Here is a 21,602-nt window from a genome sequence, read left to right as displayed (position 1 = left end):
CCTCTTTCGAACGCTGAAAACCAGGAGAGTTACTTTGAGGAGTAAAGTGCACGGACTCATGCGGCGAGCATTTGCAATGGCCTCGTACGTACGTGAAAGTTGGACCCTGAGTGAGGATGACGGAAGAAGAATCAATTCATTTAAATGTGGTGCTAGGGAAGGATATTGAAAGGATTGCCAACTGTCGAAAGAACTAACAACTCTGTCTTGGAAGCAGTGAAGAAAGTAAGAATGCTCCTAAGAGGCAAGGATGGGGAGACTTTGCATCACACACTTTGGTCGTGTTGTCAGGAGAGACCAGTTCCTGGAGAAGGACACCTTACTTGGTAAACTGGAGGGGCCGTGAAAGAGGACGTCCCTCAAGGAGATGGACTGACACTCCCTCAAGGAGTGGCTGCAACAATGGACTCAAGCAGAGAAACAACTGGGAAGGATGGCCCAGGAGCTGGGTCGGAACTGACTTCATGGTACCCAACAACAACAATAACATCAACATTCAGGGACAGGGGGGTTATGTTAAGAGGAAAAAGAAAATAGTTAAGTTATGAACCCAGGGGTTGAGTGGAGTGGAGGAGGTTGAGACATGGGTGAAATGAGTCTTTTGTCTGCGAGTTTGTTGTCTTCTAGGCTGGATGTTAGCATCTCTGACCAGAAAGAAGTATTGGCCAAGAACTTTCAAAAGCATTTAACACAGGAGCTCTAAGAGACCAAGTATGGAGTGACATGAGGTTCAGGAAGCAACGTGTGACGGGGGCTGGGGGAGGCTAGTCTCATGGACTGTGCATGAAACCCAGCCATGCCCTGGGACCTAAAGTCAGAGGCAGCATCCTGGACATGGCCCGAGTGTCCTCTCTTGGGATGGGAAGTGGTGGAGGTGAGACTTCGCCAGGTGGTTTTGTGGATAACAGAAGGAACAAGAAGCAAAAGTAGAAGAGGAACAATGAGTCAGACATATATCAACTGAAGGCTGCAGCTGACATTCTGGTTTGTGGGCACCTGTGAGTGTTCACTTTGGGCGTGTCAGCTATGGGACCTCTCCACGAGAAGAAGGACTGACGGGGGTTGTGCCACGAGGAACATGCAACCTTCCTTTTGTGTGTTGCTACAGACTGGTGGGCTCATTGGGATTACTTGGGGATAATGCTGGATATTTATAATGAAGTGCTGTTTTGAAACCATTAAATCATTGCTTTTTTTTGTTTCCCTCGTAAATCACGTTCCCTGGAAGTATCCTTCATCCAAATTTAAGCCACAAACCTTTTGTCCCCGGAAAAGAGAGTTTGTGTACCAGTAGAACAAAGAAGTAATTTTCTTGACTCCGCAGCATAAGGTGACCACACATTCCTGTTTGCTTATGGCTGTTGATTATGTTTTACTCATGTTTCTGGCATTATTACTAAGATCAGTCAATACTCCCTCAAAAGTGGAAAAGAAGTATAATTATTCTACCTTAGAATCTAGTAGTTCTTGTGGTAGTTACATAATCTGATATCAATTTGAGGATTCAGAGTGAAGGGGTGGAGTCTAGCCTGTTGATTAGGTGGGCAACTTGATGACCTCATTTGGAGGCTCTAAGGAAGTAAATAGCTCCCTGGAGTCCCCGGATACATGCTCACTCCCTGTGAGACATCCCTGTGGAGAAGACACATGGAGAGAGGCTGATGGAGCCAGACCTCTGGAGCTGGAGGAGCTAGGTGGAGACCCCTACCAACGCTGAGATGCTTACAACGCCACTGAGTCAACAAAACTTCCCACCCCCTGGCCTGTGATCTTCCTGCATTCAGTATCATTGCATCTGTCTATTTGGGTTTCCTCTAGCTACAAATCTTTATGAGAGCAGAAAGCCTGATCCTTCTCCCACTGAGCAGCTGGCAGGTTTGAACTGCTGACCTTGCGGTTAGCAGCCCAACACATAATCTACTAAGCCACCAGGGCTCCCAGGCCCGCCATTAGACGTTTATTATTCTAATATGCCATGTGAGTAGAGTATAAGGACAGTTTAATAGGTAGCACATGGCATATATTAACATATATAATCGATTTAGCAGTTCTTATAGCCCACATGGCATAAAGAATTATTAACAAAATTATTAAATATTCATCTCTCGATCACAGCATTGTTCACGTCTGCCTACTAATAAGTCAAATGAAAAGCTATATTTTTCCTTTTCTTCTAAAAGTGCCACACAAAACCCCTGATGCCATGATAAAATGTTTACAGAATTTCTTTCTCCAAAATAGCTTTAGGATTCGGTTATCTACTTGCATTAGCTACTCGTATGCGCAGAGGAGAGCTAGCTAATCCACTTCTTAGAATGGCTCCAATTTTGTTTTCCAGTTATTGGGATATGTCTAAATACAGAAGTGTGTGCATCTCTGTACTTAGCTGCTCGGTGTGTCGTTTAGTTATGACGTTCATAATTGTAATATGAATTTTATCATTCTGATTTTTCTGTAATTCATACGAACCACATGATGTATCAGGAGGACCTTGGAGCAAAGGGCTCAAGGACTGTGCGGTAAGCCCTTTGGGATGTGTGACCACGACGAAAAGAAAACTACACAGATCTGTCGAGGATGCTGACCTTGGGTCACCGAAGAAATGATGATTTCGGAGAGTGGAGGGTGAGTGGGTTGGAAAGGGGGAACTGATTACAAGGATCCACATGTGACCTCTTCCCTGGGAGAGGGACAGCAGAGAAGGGGGGAAGGGAGACTCCGGATAGGGCAAGATATGACAAAATAACAATGTATAAATTACCAAGGGCACATGAGGGAGGGGGGAAAGGGGAGGGAGGGGGAAAAAAAAGAGGACCTGATGCAAGGGGCTTAAGTGGAGAGCAAATGCTTTGAGAATGATTGGGGCAGGGAATGTATGGATGTGCTTTATATAATTGATGTATGTATATGTATGGATTGTGATAAGAGTTGTATGAGTCCCTAATAAAATGTAAAAAAAGAAAAAAAAAGAAATGATGATTTCAACCAAGAGAAAGATAGGATATAGAGGAAAGATAGGGGAATAAAGTATGGGCACGGAGAACAAAAAAATTATATAGATGTGAATGTGGGGGAGGGCGGAGTGGAGAACCAAAGTCCACCTGTAGACAGCTGTAGACAGCTGGACATCCCCCTACAGAAGGGTCACAAGGAACGGATGGGCCAGTCAGGGTGCGGTATAGCACCGACGATACATATAACTTTTTCTATAGTTCTTTAATGTTTCCTTCCCCCCACTATCATGACCCCAATTCCACCTTACAAATCGGGCTAGAACAGAGCATGTACATGGGTACAGAGATGAGCTGGAAACACAGAGAATCCAGGACAGATAAACCCCTGAGGACCAATAATGAGAGTAGCCATACCAGGAGGGGAAGGGGAAGGGGGGGTAGTAAGGGAGAACCAATCACCACGGTCAACATACAACCCCCTCCCAGGGGGACAGACAACAGAAAAGTGGGTGAAGGGAGACAGAGGTCGGTGTAAGACATGAAAAAAAGGATAAATTATCAAGGGTTTGTGAGGGAGGGAGGGGGGGAAACGAGGGGCAAATGAGGAGCTGATTCCAAGGGCTCAAGTAGAAAGAGAATATTTTGAGGATGATGATGGCAACAAAGGTACAAATGTGCTTGACACAATGGATGGATGTATAGATTATGATAAGAGTTGTACAAGCCCCAATAAAAAGATTTTTTAAAAGTATGGGAAGGGAGGAGGAAGACGAGTGTAGGGAAAAGAATGGAAACACGGGGCTAAAACTTCTGTGTGCCTCCTAATTCACTTCTTAGCCACGGAAGCTCCTCAAAGTTGCGAACGGCACAGCATTGCACTCCCACACGTTACAGAATCAAGCTGCTCACTAAGGTTTTCTTGGCTGTGGAAGACGGTGTTGACTCCCTAACTTTCCCTTTCCCCCACACCCTCATGGGAAGGAACTGTATCCAGCTGAATACACACTGGTGGCACAGCCCAGGCCCTGAAAGTGGGCTCAGGACTGTTTGGGCAGGAAATCCAGGGACCTATGGGCTTGATCTGGACTGGGCTGTGACTTTTAATATTCAACTGCTCTTGTATAAAAAAATTCTTTCTTATACACATATGGATGTTTATGAAATTTGTTTCTCTAGTCTATCCAGATGAACATACATTTTGTCTCCCAGGGGACATCTGACAATGGGGACGTTTATGGTTGTTGTAACTCAGAGAGGGCTGCTACTGGTATCTAATTGGCAAAGGCCAGGTGTGTTAGTCTGGGTTGACTAGAGAAACACACTCAGAGACACTCATATGTGCAAAAGAAAGAACTTTAGATACAAGAGCAATTGACTATTGAGAAAACCTCCCAGCCTAGTCTAGGTCAAGTCCTTAAGTCTGAGATTAGCCCATATGTCCGACACCAATGTATACATTCTTCTTCAAACTCATGAAACACAAGCAATGACACCAAATGCAAGATCACAGGCCAGTGGGTGGAAAGTCTTGTGGATCCAGTGCTGGTGTAAGCATCTCAGTGCTGGCAGGGGTCTCTAAATGGCTCCTCCATCTCCAGGGCTCTAATATAGCTCTGTGTGTCTTGTCATCAGGAAAACCAAGCAGTGTGTGTGTGTGTGTGTGTGTGTGTGTGTGTGTGTCCTCCCTCCAGCGAGCTATTTATCTCCATAGTGCTTCCGAATGAGGTCAAGCAGCAACCTGACGGAAAGGCTAAACGCCACCCCTTCACTCTTAATAGTCTCAAGTTGGCACCAGATTTTGCAACTACCACACCAACGATGCTGTTAAGAAGCTTACAAGGCACAAGACAGCTCAAGGAATTACCTAGACTAAAATGGCAGTAGCTTGATGCTGAGATACCATGCATAAGATTAAAAAATATATAAATATATATATATTTACACACACATACACACATCTATATCTACAAACATAGGAGATACAAGTGGTTAAGTGTTGGATTACTAGGCAAAATGCTGGTGGTTCAAACTCAATCTGCTTCCAAAGGTCACCATCTGGAAAGTCCTACGGAATAGTCCACAGATGAGAACTGAATCTATGGCAACTCACAACAATAATCTTGTCCTAAACGAGGAATGCAAGTTCTGGGTAGGAACACCTTTGTGGCTCTATAGACTCTTTCCCCCAGGGGGGATGGATGCTGTCTGAGGAGGGCCAGTGTAGGGTTTGGGTGTTACGCTGGGATTTGAGAGAGACAATAGCACTCCTCTATGTATAATATAGAAATGTGTATCAAGCAATTGCCCACACAGCTGCGGAGCAGCAGGCTCACTTGGGCTCAAATCTGTGGGTCAGATGCCAAGCTTAAAGCCCTTCCAGCTCACATGGCTGCGGATGCTGGGGAGCCAGGGAGCTGGAAGACAAACCAGGAGGCAGGGAAATGAAGCAGGATGTGGGAAGACCACAGACCAGTTAAGTCAAGTGGATCCAATATTGGTAGGCAACAGAGCAGGCCTGTGACAGCTCTAAGGGCTGGCAGGTCAAACGGCAGCTGCTGGCCCAAGTCCAAGATGCCCCAGATGCAGGACCCAGGCCAGCAGGAAGAAGAAGAGGGAGAGCTAGTTCTCTACAATATCTATTTGTAGATATGAAGTATGCCACATCCCCAAAGAGGCCTCATCAGGCTATGACCTGCGTCTTACGGAGGATACCTCTCTCAAACTACTGAGGATCCTGGCTGGACCAAGTTGACACAAAACCTAACTGAAGTGTGGGCCCAGGGACTGAGATTCTTTTCCAGGTTTAACGGTGGGACTAGAATGAACCTCAGAGGTCCTCTAATCCTGCCACATAGATGGCTGAATCCCATACAAGGACTGTGTGGGCTTCTTGAAAAAACAGGAAATTCCCAGATTACAAATGAGTGTATCTTTATGTTAAATTTGTAGATGAATCGGGCCAGGTACATATTTTAGTGCTAAAGGAGTCCTAATGGTGCACTGGTTAAACACTCAGGTACTAACCTAAAGATTCAGCAATTTCAACCCTCAGCAGCTCTGAGGGAGAAAGATGGGCCCGTCTGTTTCCACTGAGAATTCAGCTTTGGATATCATACGAGGACATCCTACTCTGTCCTATAAGGTCCCTAGGAGTTGGAATTGACCGGATGCAGTGGGTTTGGCTTGGTTTTGGTTTAGCGCAAGGGAAGTACTGTACCCAAAGTAGTTAAAGTATTCAACTGCTAACAGTAATAGGGACTTGTGCTATTGCCAGAGGACCAACTCCTGTCCCAAAGCCGTTTTCATATCATAGGCTGCTTTGGCAGCAAGTTCTTGCATCAAACTGTAATTTGCATCTGACTTTCTGAACCCCAAAGCAACTTCAGTCTTGGGCAAAGGCCACTTGGCAAGTATTTGAAAGTTTATATAATGGCCTAGCATATTCTAGTTATCTGCTACAAAAATGCTAAAGCTTCAACACACAAAACGACAAGCAGGTACACTTCCTAGAGGATAATAAAATATGTGGAACATGGGTCTCTGGTAGAGGAGACATTGTAGTATAAAGTTCTGCATTACTGAATAAGTATATGAAAATGTAACTTAGTTGGGGCTTGTCTCACCCTGGGCTTATGTATAAGGATCCAGTATTCTTCAAAACAAAATCCTCCCCACCAAGCATCAGGGGGAAGCTTGGAATCTACTGAAGAAGGTGATGTGGTAGGATTGCACGTAGCCATTTCAACAGGCATCCACCTAAAGGGTGACCTCTTTTCCTGTAGGGTCCCTTCTTGGCTCTGCGACTTTAAAATCCTGAGCACCAAGTTTACAGACACCTGAGAGCCCTGTGGATGTAGTGGTGGTGAGTTGGGCTGCGGTCCCCACAAGGTCAGCAATTCACTGTTTTAGCTTCTCTTAGTGGTAGCAGGTACCTCCAAAGCCAATTGCTACATCTTTCTCCCATAGAACTGGCTGCTGGGTTTGTACTGTGGAACACCTTAACCAGGGGGTCTCTCTCAGCAAACAGTTACTTACCTGGGACCCTGTGCTGAGCACCTCACAGACCTTGCTTGATGGAAGACTGATGCCAGGACACAGGGAATGCAGATGTTGAAAGAAGACCAGGACTTTCTCTCCGAGCCGACAAAGACTGGCACGTGAATTCAGAAGTCTAGCCCCCTACACAGTGAAAAGAAGCTATTTCTGTTTGTTCCCCGTGTTCTGTGATAGCAGCACTGGGTAACTAAGGCACCATATACACCTTATTTTTACAGTTCCACACACTGAAATCCACGCTTACACCCCTGGGAAGGGAAAGGCTGTTTTATTCCGTGGTTTTGTTTCCTGGGCATTTGGCTGCTACGGCACAGGGGTGATCTGCGACCCGTAAGGGCACGATTCCCCGCGCCTCTACTAAGCCCCGCCCAGGTCGGTCCGGGCGCTTGCGTGGAAACGCCCCTGGAGGGCGGCCCGTGCGCGCGCACCGATTGGTTTACGGCCAGGGTGGGCGGGGCTTCAGGACTGGCCTATAAAAGCCCGGCGCGGTGGGTAATTTCGGTTTCCCCTGCGTGTCTTCTGCTGCGTGTTCCGCTTCGGCCCGTGTCGCGCTCCCTTCGCGTCCTCGCAGCCCAGACGCACATCATGGCGACCAAGGCCGTGTGCGTGCTCAAAGGCGACGGCCCAGTGCAGGGCACCATCCACTTCGAACAGAAGGCAAGGACGAGGGCCGAGGCCCGCGGCCGGGCCGCGCCGGCGTGCGACGCACCTGCGCCCGCGAGCGGCCCGGAGGCGCGGCAGGCCGCCCTCGCCACGCCCCCGCTGCCGGGCGGCGCGGTGCCTCTGCCCGCGGCGGCGCGTCGCCGGGGCCGCCACCGGGCGCGGTTTCCAAGTGCTGAGTCACCGGGCGCGCCCGGGCCGCGGGGCTGGGCCTGGGCGAGGGCGCGGGGGAGGGCGAGTACCGGGAAGGAGAGGCCCCGGCCGCGACGTCGCCTCGAGCTCTGCAGGCCCGCCTGGGGACTCGCGTGCGCCGAGGGGTTGTGGCCTTTCCCGGCGCAGTTGTTTTCTCGGTCGTGTGGGTCGCACGGACGCTTGATGCGCAGGCTGGTGTTTGGGGCCCGAGAAGCGGCGTCGTGTTGTCGCCGTCGCATCCGTTCCCCGCTGGGTCAGATGTCTTCAGGTGTGGCCCGCGGGTGCTCAGTCATCCGGGAGCTCGTTCTTGCTCAGCCCTCGAGCTAGCGGTGCTTTTTATATTTTTAAAAGGTTGTAAAAAAAAAACAAAAACCCCAAAGCAATTTTCGACAGACAGCCGCTGACCCTTGAGAGAAAAGTTGGCAGACCGGTGCCTGTCCTAGATCGCGGTCCGCCACTACGGCAAAGCAGATGTTTTTGACCTAGGGCGTTTCCTCCGCCGGAGCCCCCGAAGTAAGGTCACCTGTTGGGGTTTTTCTAGAATCGTGATGCTGAGCCCCGGATGCAAGTACACTCCTCCCTCCGGGGAGCGCAGGCAAAAATAACGGCTACCGGAGCCCCCACCCCCCAGCCCAATTATACTCATCCCCTCGGGGTTACATTCTGAGCATCTCTGTTTTCACAAAAAGTTTCCAAGGTGACTCCTGTGCGCCCAGGAGTGGAAACAATTACCATTCTGGTTAGAGGTTGGTGGGTAGGAGGTGGGGGGGGGGGCTTGATTGGGGTGCTTCCATCACATCAAGCATGGTAAGTAACAAAACTTGAACATTCCGGAGTCTTTGTAAACTGCCCCTGGAATAATTGCTCTACCAATAGGCAGGTTGCCGGGATGGTCAAAGATAAACTTCTGAGCAAATCTGAGAAACAAAATCGTCAGAAACGTTCATTTATCAAGAATATTGCAAAATAATAGTGCTAGTGAATTACTTGGGAATAATACTGCCCCCTGAACGTGGCGCAGTTCTCAAAACTCCCAGCATCAGTTGATTCCTACTCATAGTGACTGGGTAGGACAGAGTCGAGCTAGCTCTTTTCTTTTTCCTCCACAGAGCAGCTGGTGGTTTGGGGCTGGGGCTGCCGACTTCTTGTTAGTAGCCCTACTCTGACCCTCCACGCCACCAGGTTCCTTTGGGTGAGGTTACCACCTGGCAAAAAGTACTGTGCCTGGCTCAGCCCAGGAGATTTTGTAATATATGAATGAGATTTAAAATATGTAAAGTAGTTCACAGAAGTGTGACAAGATGGGAGCAGTAATCAGGTTGATCAGGAGATGTAGATCTATGCAGTTAGTGCACAGGAGAATTTAAATTCTGAGAGAGCGTTTCTATCCTCATGTTAATTTTTCCTCTAAATGGTTGCCAAATTTTCCAGGAAAGTTCCTTTAGTGGCGACTGCAGTTTTGCTGTGTTTTCCGTTGTCAGACCGCCCTTCCCTCCTCTTAATACACCAGGGAATCAGAGAAGCCTCCGAGGCACCGTTTTTCCTGGCCCTCTGAGAAATGACTTAGACCATGACCAATGGAGGCAGGTCTCAGTCCAAATTCCCGAGGTCCCCAGGACACTTGCTCCCTGGGTGGCCTGTGGAGGAGGCCTGGTGGGGTATGGGGTAGTTCTCCCACTACTTGGTTTGGCATGTACATTTTGGACTAGTTGATCAACCTTAAAATAACAAAAATTTCCCCCCAAAGTGCAAATTCCTAGGTGGTTGATCTTCCCATACTGAGTCTTCCATGTTGCTGGGCGACAGCGTGCTGAGCAGTTGACAGGCTCCCTTCTGCTTCCCTGAAGTAGTCTTGGGTGGTGTAGTGGGTTCCAAGCTGTGAGGGCAGAAGTTTGAAACCATTGACCACTTGAGAGGACGAGGCTTTCTACTCATCAGTCAGTCACACAGCCCCGACAATCCATAGGGGGCAGTTCTACTCTGTCCAGAGGTCACTGTGATGGCAGTTTAGTTTCTGGTTTTGAAGACGCCCTGCTGGCGTCTTCAGGTGTTAGACTGCCAACTGAAAACCCACCAGCTGCTCAGGGAGCGAGAGGAGGTACTCGGCTTCTAGAAAGAGCTGCAGCCTCCGCTTAAGGAGCAGCCCTCTGCCCTGTTGGGTGGCTATGAGCCCAATTTGCCTCTACGGGTGTGAGGTAACACTATTTGCCCAATGGAAAGTTAGATCTTCAGGACTAAGGCCTCTGACTCTTTAAGAACAAACTGCTGAAAACAGATCGTTCCCACCCACCCATGAATACCTGTATCATGTAGGCCCTGTGTGTCACTGTCACTCCCTCCTGGGGTTCTTTTACCTGCTGTAATATTTTGCCCTGTCTTTTTGGTCTCAGTGATTAAAGTGGAAAGGTCTTGGGGTTTCGAGGCCTGAGGAGGCTCTAGAAAATGGTTTCTACGGTTAGTCCTAAATCAGGCCCCACTCTGCGGTCGACTCCATGGCAGTGAGTTTTAGATTTTGGTTTGCCGCTGCTTTGTGTATGGTGATTGTGTTTAGTCATGGAACCTACCCCCGGAGCCGGCTGCCTGAGCAGCATCTCCCTTGTAAACAGTCTCACTGCCGGAAAGTGGTGGGCCTGCTGCTCAGGTCCACGCTCGATCCGTTTTGTGAGTGGTGGAAAGAACCCAGTTTTAGATTGTGCAACAGCTCTTTCTCTTCTCTTCTCTTGAATAAAGGGAAATGAGCAGGTGGTGGTCTCAGGCCGCATCACGGGGCTGACAGAGGGACTGCATGGATTCCATGTTCACCAGTTTGGAGATAACACACAAGGTGAGCATTGTGCCAGCGTTAAAATTGGTAACATGGAAAACAAAATTGTCAAGTTAAAATGATGACTCAGATCAATTCCGGCTTGATGCTCACATGTAGACAGTTTTCATACTACCATGATTTTGGCTTGATGATGATGTAAGAGTCTCAGGTGTTTTTTTAGAAAACGAAAAGAAAGCTCAGGAGGGTAGAGGGAAGGTGGGGGTAGAAAGGGGGAACAGATTACAAGGATCTACATATAACTTCCCCCCTGGGGGACAGACAGCGGAGAAGTGGGTGAAGGGAGACATCGGATGGTGTACGATATGATAAAATAATAATAATTTATAAATTATCAAGGGTTTATGGGGGAGGAGAGAGAGTGGAGCAGGGAGGGAGGGGAAAATGAGCTGATACAAAGGGCTTAAGTAGAAAGCAAATGGTTTGAGAATGATGAGGGAAACAAATGTACAAAAGTGCTCGACATGCATGTATAGATTGTGATAAGAGTTGTACGAGCTCCCAATAAAATGATTAAGAAGAAAAGATTGGCTACTCTATGATTCTATGTAGTGAGTCCATGAGGAGCCCTGGTGACATAGTGGAGAACACTGGACCCCCTACCTGCTCCATGGGCCAAAGATGAGGCTTCCTTATTCCCATAACCACAGGGACACATCCTTCTAGGGTCGCTGTGAGTAGCCATTGACCGGACAGTGAGAAGTGCACACATCTGGGTATGGGCTGTGCTCCTTAAGTCGATCTGACTCATCAACCCTTTTGGACAGAGGGAACTGCTGTTGTACTTCCTTGTGTGCTTGCTGAGACTGCCCCCTTTTGCCTACGGAGTGGCTGGTGGGGTTGACCTGCTGCTGGTCTTTTGGTGAGCAGTCGAGTGCTTAACCACGGTGCCATCAGGGGTCACTTTGTGAAGCACAAAATCTGCATCACGTCATGTCCCCTAGCACAGGCTCTGTTGTGGACCAAAAGTAGATTACAAACTGATGACTGAAAAGTTCTTGGGGCTTTGGAATAAGTTTCCTGTCCTTAATTTGGGATTAGAAGCAAGTTAAAGTGCATTCAGTGGTCATTTGCTGTATTTGAGTAATAATCTGAATTTACTGTTCACAGGCTGTTTAATGATAATTTGATTTACTTAGCTTAGGCCATCGTATTATTGTTCCAAATTGTGATTTAGTGACCAGATGTGATTTTAGTAACTGTTAAAATTCCCCAAGTTTTCTTAGTTTTTGGTCTCTGGCTTTGGAGGATGATTGTGGTCCAACTTTCCTACTGTGCCACTTCCTGTAACCGACTTGTCCTGTAACCAGGACTTGCAGATTCTGCTGGCTAGAAGGATGTACACACTGGGAATTTTCCATGGGCTGCTGAGTTAAGAAAGCCATGTCATGAAGAAAGCCTGGCACTGTTGGCAGTTATGTCCCGCGAATGGCATCCCTGCACACAGGAGTGCCCTATAAACCTCACCGTCTGTTGTTCCAGGCAGCGACCTTGGCTCTCAGACAAGCTGCTGTGTTAGGTGGTGCATGCACCCAGTAAAGGCCACACCATCGGCAGTGTGGTGATCGGGAGATTAGAAGTTTCGCGAAGGTACACTGCCCTCTCTAAAAGCACCATCATTGGCCTTCCTCTTAGTCGAAAACGCAAAGTGGGTAGCACATTCGTGTTGTTAGAGACGCTTTACCAGGGTGATGTACTAGTGAGACCTCACTTTTCTCTCCACCCTGCCCTCTGAGGTCCCACTGGAAGTTATCAAGTTAAAGGGGATCTTTTCTCCATATGTAGTTTTAGTAGTGATCAGGGATTGTTGTTTCCCCCCGCAAATGTTCATGGAACTTTAAAGATTATGTAAAGGTATCTTTAAAATTCTGGTTTGTAATTGAGCTATTTCTCTCAACCCCCATCCCCACCCCCCCCCCCTTTGTGTGTATGTGTATAAATAGGCTGTATCAGTGCTGGTCCTCACTTTAATCCTCTTTCCAAAAAACATGGTGGGCCAAAGGATGCAGAAAGGTGAGTAACAAAATGTTTGACTCATACCGAAATCTGTTTTCTGGGAGGGGGTGGCTGGGGGTGGGCCATCTATCTGTGTACACCACTTAACAACTGCATGCTAAGTTGAATGGTCATTCTTGAATTTGTTCTTCTCAAGTACTGATGACTTACTAGGCGAAGGAGTTCACAGATGGGAATACTTGAAGCGATTCAGTGTTGTAGCATTTATTGAATACAGAACTAATACAAATGCCAAAGGGAACCAATACAGGCAACACCAGTAACAGTACTACCAATCATTAGGTTACGTAACCCACCGTGAAACAGGAGTAGCTTCTATAGGTAAAACTTGCTATGGAAGACTAGGTGAGACTCCATTGCATGCCCCCGTGTCCTGTGAGCCTTTCAGGAAGACTCGAAAGATGAGGATTCGTTTATACTAGGCCTTAGGGGTGGAGCGCTCTTCGCTATACCCATAACTAACAGACATAGCTGACCGTTACCCTTTGACCCTGTCTCTAAAATGAGGGATGGGCCTCTTCCCGGCCCCCACTGTTTTTGAAGAGCTGTATGTATCCAGGCACTTGTTTTCAATTTTTATTTGATTTGTTTCCAAAATCTGCCAATTCAGAAAGATGGGCCTTCCAGGGTGCAACAGGGACTTTTTTTCTCTCGTAATATTTCAATGCTAATTTTTCATTAAAATTGATTCTGAAGATGTATCTCAGTCCACCCCAATGTAACTAAAGCCATCCTTTTTTACATCAGCTGTGAGCCATCTTAAGAGTTGACGCGAGCCCTAACCTCTCTGAGATGCTTTCTCCCTGTCAGGCATGTTGGAGACCTGGGCAATGTGACTGCAGGCAAAGACGGTGTGGCTGACGTGCTTATTGAAGACACCCTGATCTCGCTCTCAGGAGCCCATTCCATCATTGGCCGCACCATGGTGGTACGTATGCATTTAATGGGGTTGTGCCCAAAATGGCTTCTAGGGTTCAGGTATCTTGTAATTTTGTGACAATTATTCCTGATTTCTAAAGATTCATATAAATCGCAACTTTAGTTCAGAGTAGGAAATAATTTAGTTTGTTGGGGGACTGTAGTGAAAATGGGTCAGTTAGTTAAAAACACTTGTTTGCTAGGATGCAGTAATGAAGCAGTATGTTATACAAAGAGGCTTAAAGTTGTGGACCGTGAAAAGATTGTGGAATCTTACCACACAAGTTTTGAAGCTCCTTCAAATTTGATCCTATTAGTTCTGAATTGGAAAGTCTCTTTCAGGTTTTAAAACTGGCAGATTTTCTTGCTAGGACTAGATTTCCCTCGTAGTGAAAGCCCGAGATGGACCTGAACTGCACTCATTCAAGTTTAAGTTTTCATGTCCGAAGGCTGTTTCATGCAAAACTACCAGTAGTGGCTGCCCTTTGTTGAACCCTGGAGATGGGTAATACCCAGAAGTCACTTCTAACCGACCCCGACCTCATTGTTTTTCCATTTTGGGGAAGCAGAAAAATCATAGATTGGAGGGGGGGGGGTTTTGAAGAATGCTGAAATTTTCATTCCTTAAATAGTATAATTTTAGGATTAACTTTTATTTATAGGTCTTACTATTTTTTTTTCTTCCAAAGAAATTTACACTCTGAGATTACTGTATCCTGGAGGGGGATATGGTGGCCTGCAACAACATCTCCTGTTAATTTAGGTCTTTTAGGATAGATTTACACCATCAAGAAAAAGCTTTAAGTAACAGTTTCTAAGGAACTGGTAGGATTATTGTAATGTGCTACTTTTGTCACTAAAGTAATACTAAGTGGTTCTTACAGGTCTTTTGGATATTGTTGGGAAGTGGTGGTCATTTCTTGATAGTCCACAGTTACATGTTCTTAAATTTTCTTAAAGGTCCATGAAAAAGAGGATGACTTGGGCCAAGGTGGAAATGAAGAAAGTACAAAGACGGGAAATGCTGGAAGTCGTTTGGCTTGTGGTGTAATTGGGATCTCCCAATAAACATTCCCTCAGACATGGTCTGAGTCCTATCTTGCTAGCTATAGAAATTGAACCTGACAAACATTAAACACTGTACTCTTAAAAAAATTGACTTGTGTGCCTTTGTTTTTAATGGCTTTAAGTACCTGGAATAAGGAATGATTAAAACTTGTTTCAATGATCATTATTTTGTCAAATTTAGTCACATATGGGTTAGCTATCTGAATTTCTTTGGTTCTCAGGTCTGGCACTGTATTTTGAACCTTTCAAAGAATCAAAGTTGAAATTAAAAATTCCCTCCTATACTCACTTACTTGGACTAGCTTTAGCATGGTAACAAGCTTCCACAGCTGTTTCTGAAGTGTTTCTAATGAGATCATCAATATGTCACAAGACACTAACCGGTCTTTTAGCTAACATGGAACCTGACCGATTTGATCTTAGAAATAAAGTTTTCCCTGTTAAATTTTAGCAAAATTAAGGTGGTTTTCCCCTTAAAAAAAATGCCGTGTAAATAAAAGCCTCTTGGTTTGTACTGTAAAAGGCAAGTTCTAACCTTGTCTTAGTTAAGAATAGTAATTCACCTACCTGCCAAACAAAATGGCACAGTCCACTTTTTAAGATGTGTCCATTGTATTTACACTGAAAGTAGAGGTTGGCAACATTTTCAGATCAGTCCTTCACAGAACTGTGCTGTGACATGGGTCTAGAGAAAATGCTCAAGGGTTCTGACCACTTAAGACATGTTTGAGGCTTCACATACCTCAGTATGAGTACATACCTGTGTAATCTCACATCTGTTCACAGCTATTTGTTCAGCTGGGAAATGCAGAATTTTGTTTGTTATTAGTCAGGAGTAAGCTATAACCCTGATGGCTAATATATATATGTGCATTATCAAAATGTATATAATTCGAGAGGAAAACGTAACTGGGAAAGCATAATTTGTAGTACTGTCAAAAATTTAAATTGGTGGTAAAGAATAGTTAAAATTAAAGTGGTTAAAACGACCAATGTGGGAACGGTATTAAAATGGTATCGGACACTTTCACTAATGCACCACTTGTTACCATGTAAAGCCGCACTACGAGGACTCGCCTGTGACACTCTAAGAAGGCCTTTCAATGGGGGTGAGGGTGTCTCGGGACTGCTCTAAGTGGAGACAGCTGCTGCCTGTCCCTTCAGTCTGTACACCAGATGGGTTCTTGCTGGATTAAAAGCTCAAGCCTCGAAGCAGCTTGACCTGCGCGGAGGTCGCCTCAGCAGTAAAAGCTGGCCTCAGGCTCACCCTCAGGCTCTGTCTGCAGTTCCCACTGCCCACAATTTAATCATGCCATTTAATTTTAAGGCCATAAAATTAGAAGTTTCTTGGCACTGGGTAAGCAGTTCTGACAGCTTTTCTGTGCTGAAAGGCTTGGGATGTATTTCTGTAAGCATTATTGGATCACCTGTAAGTCCCCCCCCCCCCTAATCGTTAACCCAACAATTTTAGCAAAGTATTTTTTTAAAAGTTCAGGCTACTTCTGCCATGTAGGGGAGTTAATAAAAGAGGCAACAGGCAAGGCTCATTGCAAAGGGTTGCACTGAAGTCCTTAAATACACGACAGAAGCTTTGAGTTGTGAATGTTAACCAACCTTCATTTCTTTCAACTTAAAAAAAAGGATGTTTAAAAAGCCCCAGTCTTCTAAGTAAATAATGCCCAGATAATCCGTTTACAGTACATTGTAACCATAGGATCCAGCTTCCCTTCACCCTGGAAAAATTTCTGTACAAATCAGGACATTTACCACAAACTCAGTGGGGGCAGGGGTGGGAGCTCACCTATAATGAATGAACTGAAATTCAAACACAACAAGGAACTTTTCAGTTAACATTAAAACCACCATCATTTTACCCTTTGAATGAAATGTTGAAATTCAAAAGTATTACAAATGAGAGTATAAAGATGTCTATTTTCATCTTAGTCTAATTTAGACTTTAAGTATTAACAGCCAAACTTTGATGTTGAACAATCTTATTCCACCTGAATGCAGTGTAGGAAGAATAGCACACATTAAAGTTTGTTACGAAAATAGAGTTTATTAAAAACATCCCTATGGTTTTGAGGAGCTTTCACCATTACCTTGTCTTAAATTAAAAAAAAAATAGCACTTCTAATTACGGTTTGTAAACTTTTTAAAGTCAAAACTTTAAAAAAGTTACAGCAAAAGGGTAATATTTATTCATATTTTCAGGTTTTTTTTGTTATTTTGTGGCTATTTTTAAATAGAAGGGAAGCAATCAAATTGCTTACAACTCCCCACCAACTACTGCAGGGCTGTGATAGAGCAGGAGCAAATATAATACAGCATCTGTACACCTCGCGCTACGCTCCAGCAAGTGTCACTGTCACATTTTGGTAAGTCCCAGCCTCAGCGAGGAGCCTCTGCTGCTGAGCCCGAATCCTTTTCAGGTTCAACCGACGAGGTAGCCTCAGCAGGTGACTCTTCGGGAGGTTTGACTGGTGCCTCGGCCTCTCCCTTAAGTTCTGAAACGGTGTCTACATTTCCCACTTGGCTAATGGGAGGTTCAGTGGTTTTGTTACCACCTGCCCTGTCTGTCACCTCAGGCTTGTCCTTTCCTCGGTTTTCCTCTTTCTCTCTACGCGACTCTCTATCTCTAGAATCTCTCTCTCGGTCTCGATGCCCACTAGAACGTCTATTTCTCTCTTCCAAGTCTCTGTGCCTGTCTCGGTCAGGGCTTCTCCTTCCCCAATCTCTCCTTTCACGATTGCTATTCTCTCTCTCCTCATTACGGTTCCCATACCGTTCCCGGTCATTTTCCACCCTATTTCCAAAAGCTCTTCTTCCAAACCTTTCTTGATCTCTACCTGAATTGAACTGTTGCCTATTATCGTTTCTAAACGGCTGTGGTGGCTGCTGCGAGGGCGGCTGCTGCTGGGATGGCGGTGGTGGTTGTGGTGGTGGCTGCTGCTGGGGCTGCTGCTGCTGCTGCTGCGGGGGTGGCTGCTGCCTTCCATCTCTGTCTTCCGGCCCCCCTGGGCCTGGGCCTGGACCCCCAAGCCCTGGCATTCCCCCAGGCCTAACAAAGGGGCCATGAGGTGGAAAGGGACCTTTCATTCCGTGAGGTGGAGGCATCCCAAAGCCCCCTGGTCCTGGTGGTGGGCCTCTGTGCATCATATGTGGGGGCATAGGGCGCGGCGGCATCAAAGGAAATCGCTGGAGATGGGGGGGAGGCATTCCTGGAGGGCGCTGGAGCGGGATCAGGCCTGGGCGGGCACCAAGAAGACCAGTAGACGGTGCTTGAAGCCCAATCACAGGGCCAGGTGCAACTCCTTGCGTGCCTAAAAGGCAAGGACAGCATACTATGTAAGTAACACACAAGAAAGCATTCTACCTCTGCTACCACTTTGTGAAGCAGTCGTGTCTTCAAGCTGCAGGATCAACCTTAATGGAAGGGGGTGGGGGGCGCACGCGAATGACACGTTTGGGACAGTTTACAGACATTTAAACTTTTATTATAGGTCAAAATATGCCAGAAAAGTTAATTGCACTATGTCAATCTTAAAACACACAGGCCACAATCTCCTGTAGCCACCACTCATTTTTCATCACTCAAAACACTTAAAAAGCATTTGAGAAAAACAATGTGCTTAAGTCTCCACCAGATAAACCCTTGTTGTAGCTATCCAAGCCAAATGAATATTTTCATGAGCATGCTCAACAAAATTCTACACTTTGGTTCTAAATCTTCATTGTACTTTAAGACTATGGTGGAGAAAGGAGGTCATGGAAGCAGAAAAATTCAATGCTACTCTCAGTCTGTATTAAGGCCGTCATGTAGTTACTATGCACTAAGGATCGTTTAAACATGAAAAACAAAAATAACCAGACACTGAGTCAACCCTGACTCGGCAACCCAAAGGACGGGATGGATGTCCCTGTGGGTTTCCTAGACGGTTATCGAAGTAGAAAGTCTCTTCGAGCAGCGAGTGGTTTCAAACTGCAGACCTGGTGGTTAGCAACCCAACACATAACCCACACACCCCACTTTACAACGTTAATGCCTACAAATAAAGGTCCTTACAACATTCCCAACTCCTTTTAAAGTTCCCTTTCAAAGTACAGCCTAATGTGAACCTTGCTAAGCCCAAAGGACCACCGAACGTCAGTCAGTCATCCCGCCAGTCCCCTTCATTCTACTGATGGGTGGTGAGACAGGACACGGTGTCACCTGCAAGTAAAGCAGTCTCACTGGCTTTATTTTTTCATCTTCCTGAGGGTTTGCTCACACGGTACTGTAAGAGTTTGACAAGTCGAACAGTCCATTTGTAATGACGGGAAAGAATAAGGAATTTGTTTTTGGTTTCTCATTTGTTACAGGAAGGTACCACAGGATCTCTAGAAGTTGTGCTCTGGCAATTTAAAGTGTTCTAGATACTGTCAGAACATGATGCACACGGGATGGGTTGGGAATCAAGAGAAATGCCTGTGACACAGCTGGAAAGTGATCCTTTTAGTCTTTTTGCCCTGACTGTGATTTTATGTACAGTTTGTAACAACGTTCTCCCACTCATGCAGTGAACTGATGAGTCTTACATGTTCCTGGGATACCTCTGTTTTCGGTATAAATACTGAACACAAAACAACAAAACTCCACTACCATCGAGTCAATTACTGTGCACGGTGACCTTCTAGGGCAGTGCAGAACTGCCCGTGAGGTTTCTGAGACCACATCTTTACGGGAGTAGGAGTTTCATCTTCCTTCTAAGGCAGTGGTTCTCAATCTGTGGGTCATGACCCCTTGGGGGTGGTATCAAATGACCCTTTCACAGGGGTCACCCAATTCACAACAATAGCAAAATTACAGTTATGAAGTAGTAACAAAAATAATTTTATGGTTGGGGGGTCACCACAACATGAGGAACTGTAAAGGGTCACGGCATTAGGAATGTTGAGAACCACTGTTCTAAGGGATAGCTAGTGGTTTTGAACTGCTAACCTTGTGGTTACCAGGCCAACTCACAATCCATTCTGCTACCAGGGCTCCTTGTATATGAATGATAAAAAAGCATTTGTACTACAATTTTGCAACATAAGCATAAGGTCCAATACTATTCTGTCAACCACTAAAAATTATATATCTGACAACATGTTCACCATTTTATGACTCTTTTAAACAGACTCGCCACCTTTACAAATGCTTATAAAGATATATGGGAAAGTAGTTTTACTCAGGAATTAACAGTAGATACGTGCATCAGAGAAAGGGCATATAAAATGGTGATAGTACCTGTCACTGGTTAAGATTCGAGAGAAAATGCCTTGTTACATAATTTAAGTGTTCAAATAATTATTCTACACACTATCTATTCAGATGATAGCCTAACACTAAATATTTACATTAGCAGAAACAAACACATTCCTGGTAATTTGTACCTTATTGCAAATTATCCCACTACCCACCACAGTTGAAAGTAAGTACTCTGGAGCTGGAAAAAAACATTAATACACCGTGCTGCCATGAGTCAGATGTGAAGTCGAAAATGAATTGTGAAGAGGATAGGTGAAGCAAAGAGCATCACCCTTTAGCCGCTTGTTAGGAAAATCCCAGCGAACCTCATCTTACAGATGAAACTAAAATTCAGTGGCAGACCGAACACATTCTTCGGTATCACCGAGTGGACATTCGAGTGTTAGCCATACACTGGTAACCAAAAGGCACCCACGCTGTGACTCCCCTTTTGAGTGTTAACACCTGTGGACTTCAACTCAGTAAAGCTCGTTCCTGTCTAGACATGTCTCTTATAATAGAAGTATTATATGGAACCACCTTTAAAAAATCCAGCTTGACCTTTCAACCAACTTAGTAGAAAAGACGTTTTTTAAGGGGTTAAACTGGTCAAAGCTTACTTGCTATGGAGTTGGCGAGGTGTATCCCAGGATGCAGAGGCCAAATGCCACATTCCTAACACTAGAGGGATTGGGGAAGGCTTGTTAGAGGGAGTTTCCAAGTTTCATCACAAAGTTCAGTTCAGATGAGTCCTGTAGAGGCAATGGGAATCAACTCCTGACAAACTGGCCCTTTCACCTCAACCACCGGGTGGCCCTGCTCAGCAGTGAGCAAGGACAATTGTTTTTTCCTAATGAATATAAACGTCGGTCTCTAGGGAATATGGCTAAGCTCTAGACAGCATGCGTTTGAGGAGTATCTAGACTGATTTAATATCTACTTAAATCTCTTATAAGGCACGTTAAAATGTGTTGACTAACTCACTTATTCTTTAGAACATATGGGTATTTGTTTTGTTTTTTAAAAAACATTTTATTAGGGGCTCATACAACTCTTATCACAATCCATGCATATACATACATCAATTGTATAAAGCATATCTGTACATTCTTTGCCCTAATCATTTTCTTTCTTTTTTACATTTTATTAGGGGCTCATACAACTTATCTCAATCCACACATATACATACATCAATTGTATAAAGCACATGCAAACATTCTTTGCCCTAATCATTCTCAAAGCATTTGCTCTCCACTTAAGCCCTCTGCATCAGGTCCTCTTTTTTTCCCCTCCCTCCCAGCTCCCCCTCCCTCATGAGCCCTTGATAATCCGCAGATTGTTATTTTGTCATATCTTGCCCTATCCGGAGTCTCCTTTCCCCCCCTTCTCTGCCGTCCATCTCCCAGGGAGGAGGTCACATGTGGACCCTTTTAGTCAGTTCCCCCTTTCCCATATGGTTATTTGTATTTGAATATTTAGCGTAAAATATTATGCACTCACATTTCTTCCATTTTCTAATAAAGCTAAAAAAAATCACATCAAGCTGTTTTTCCTTTTTATAAACTCAACTTTTAAGGGCCAACAAAACTTACACGGCACTCTCAAACAATATTCCTAGTCCCAAACAGCATCCTTCATGAAA

At 45.4% G+C, this 21,602-nt stretch overlaps 2 protein-coding genes across 3 annotated transcripts in view; one reads left to right on the top strand and one right to left on the bottom strand.

Moving 5' to 3' along the window:
- The first annotated feature begins 7,509 nt into the window (after positions 1 to 7,509).
- Positions 7,510 to 14,775, top strand: SOD1 (superoxide dismutase 1). Its single transcript, XM_075542380.1, has 5 exons — positions 7,510 to 7,667; positions 10,593 to 10,686; positions 12,630 to 12,699; positions 13,513 to 13,630; positions 14,581 to 14,775. Exons 1-5 carry the CDS (start codon positions 7,596 to 7,598, stop codon positions 14,686 to 14,688), a joined length of 462 nt encoding a protein of 153 aa, XP_075398495.1. The 5' UTR covers positions 7,510 to 7,595; the 3' UTR covers positions 14,689 to 14,775.
- Positions 14,776 to 16,727: 1,952 nt separating this feature from the next.
- Positions 16,728 to 21,602, bottom strand: part of SCAF4 (SR-related CTD associated factor 4) — a 67,832-nt gene continuing 62,957 nt past the window's right edge. For both annotated transcript variants that reach the window (XM_075542377.1, XM_075542379.1), the window contains exon 20: positions 16,728 to 18,011. In XM_075542377.1, coding sequence (XP_075398492.1) covers positions 17,080 to 18,011 — 932 coding nt within the window. In that variant the 3' untranslated portion in view covers positions 16,728 to 17,079. The remainder of the gene's footprint in view (positions 18,012 to 21,602) is intronic.

The sequence above is a fragment of the Tenrec ecaudatus genome, chromosome 2, assembly GCF_050624435.1.
Source record: "Tenrec ecaudatus isolate mTenEca1 chromosome 2, mTenEca1.hap1, whole genome shotgun sequence".
NCBI lineage: Eukaryota > Metazoa > Chordata > Mammalia > Afrosoricida > Tenrecidae > Tenrec > Tenrec ecaudatus.
The sequence above is the reverse complement of the archived record's forward strand: the minus strand, read 5'-3'. Positions and strand labels throughout refer to the sequence as shown.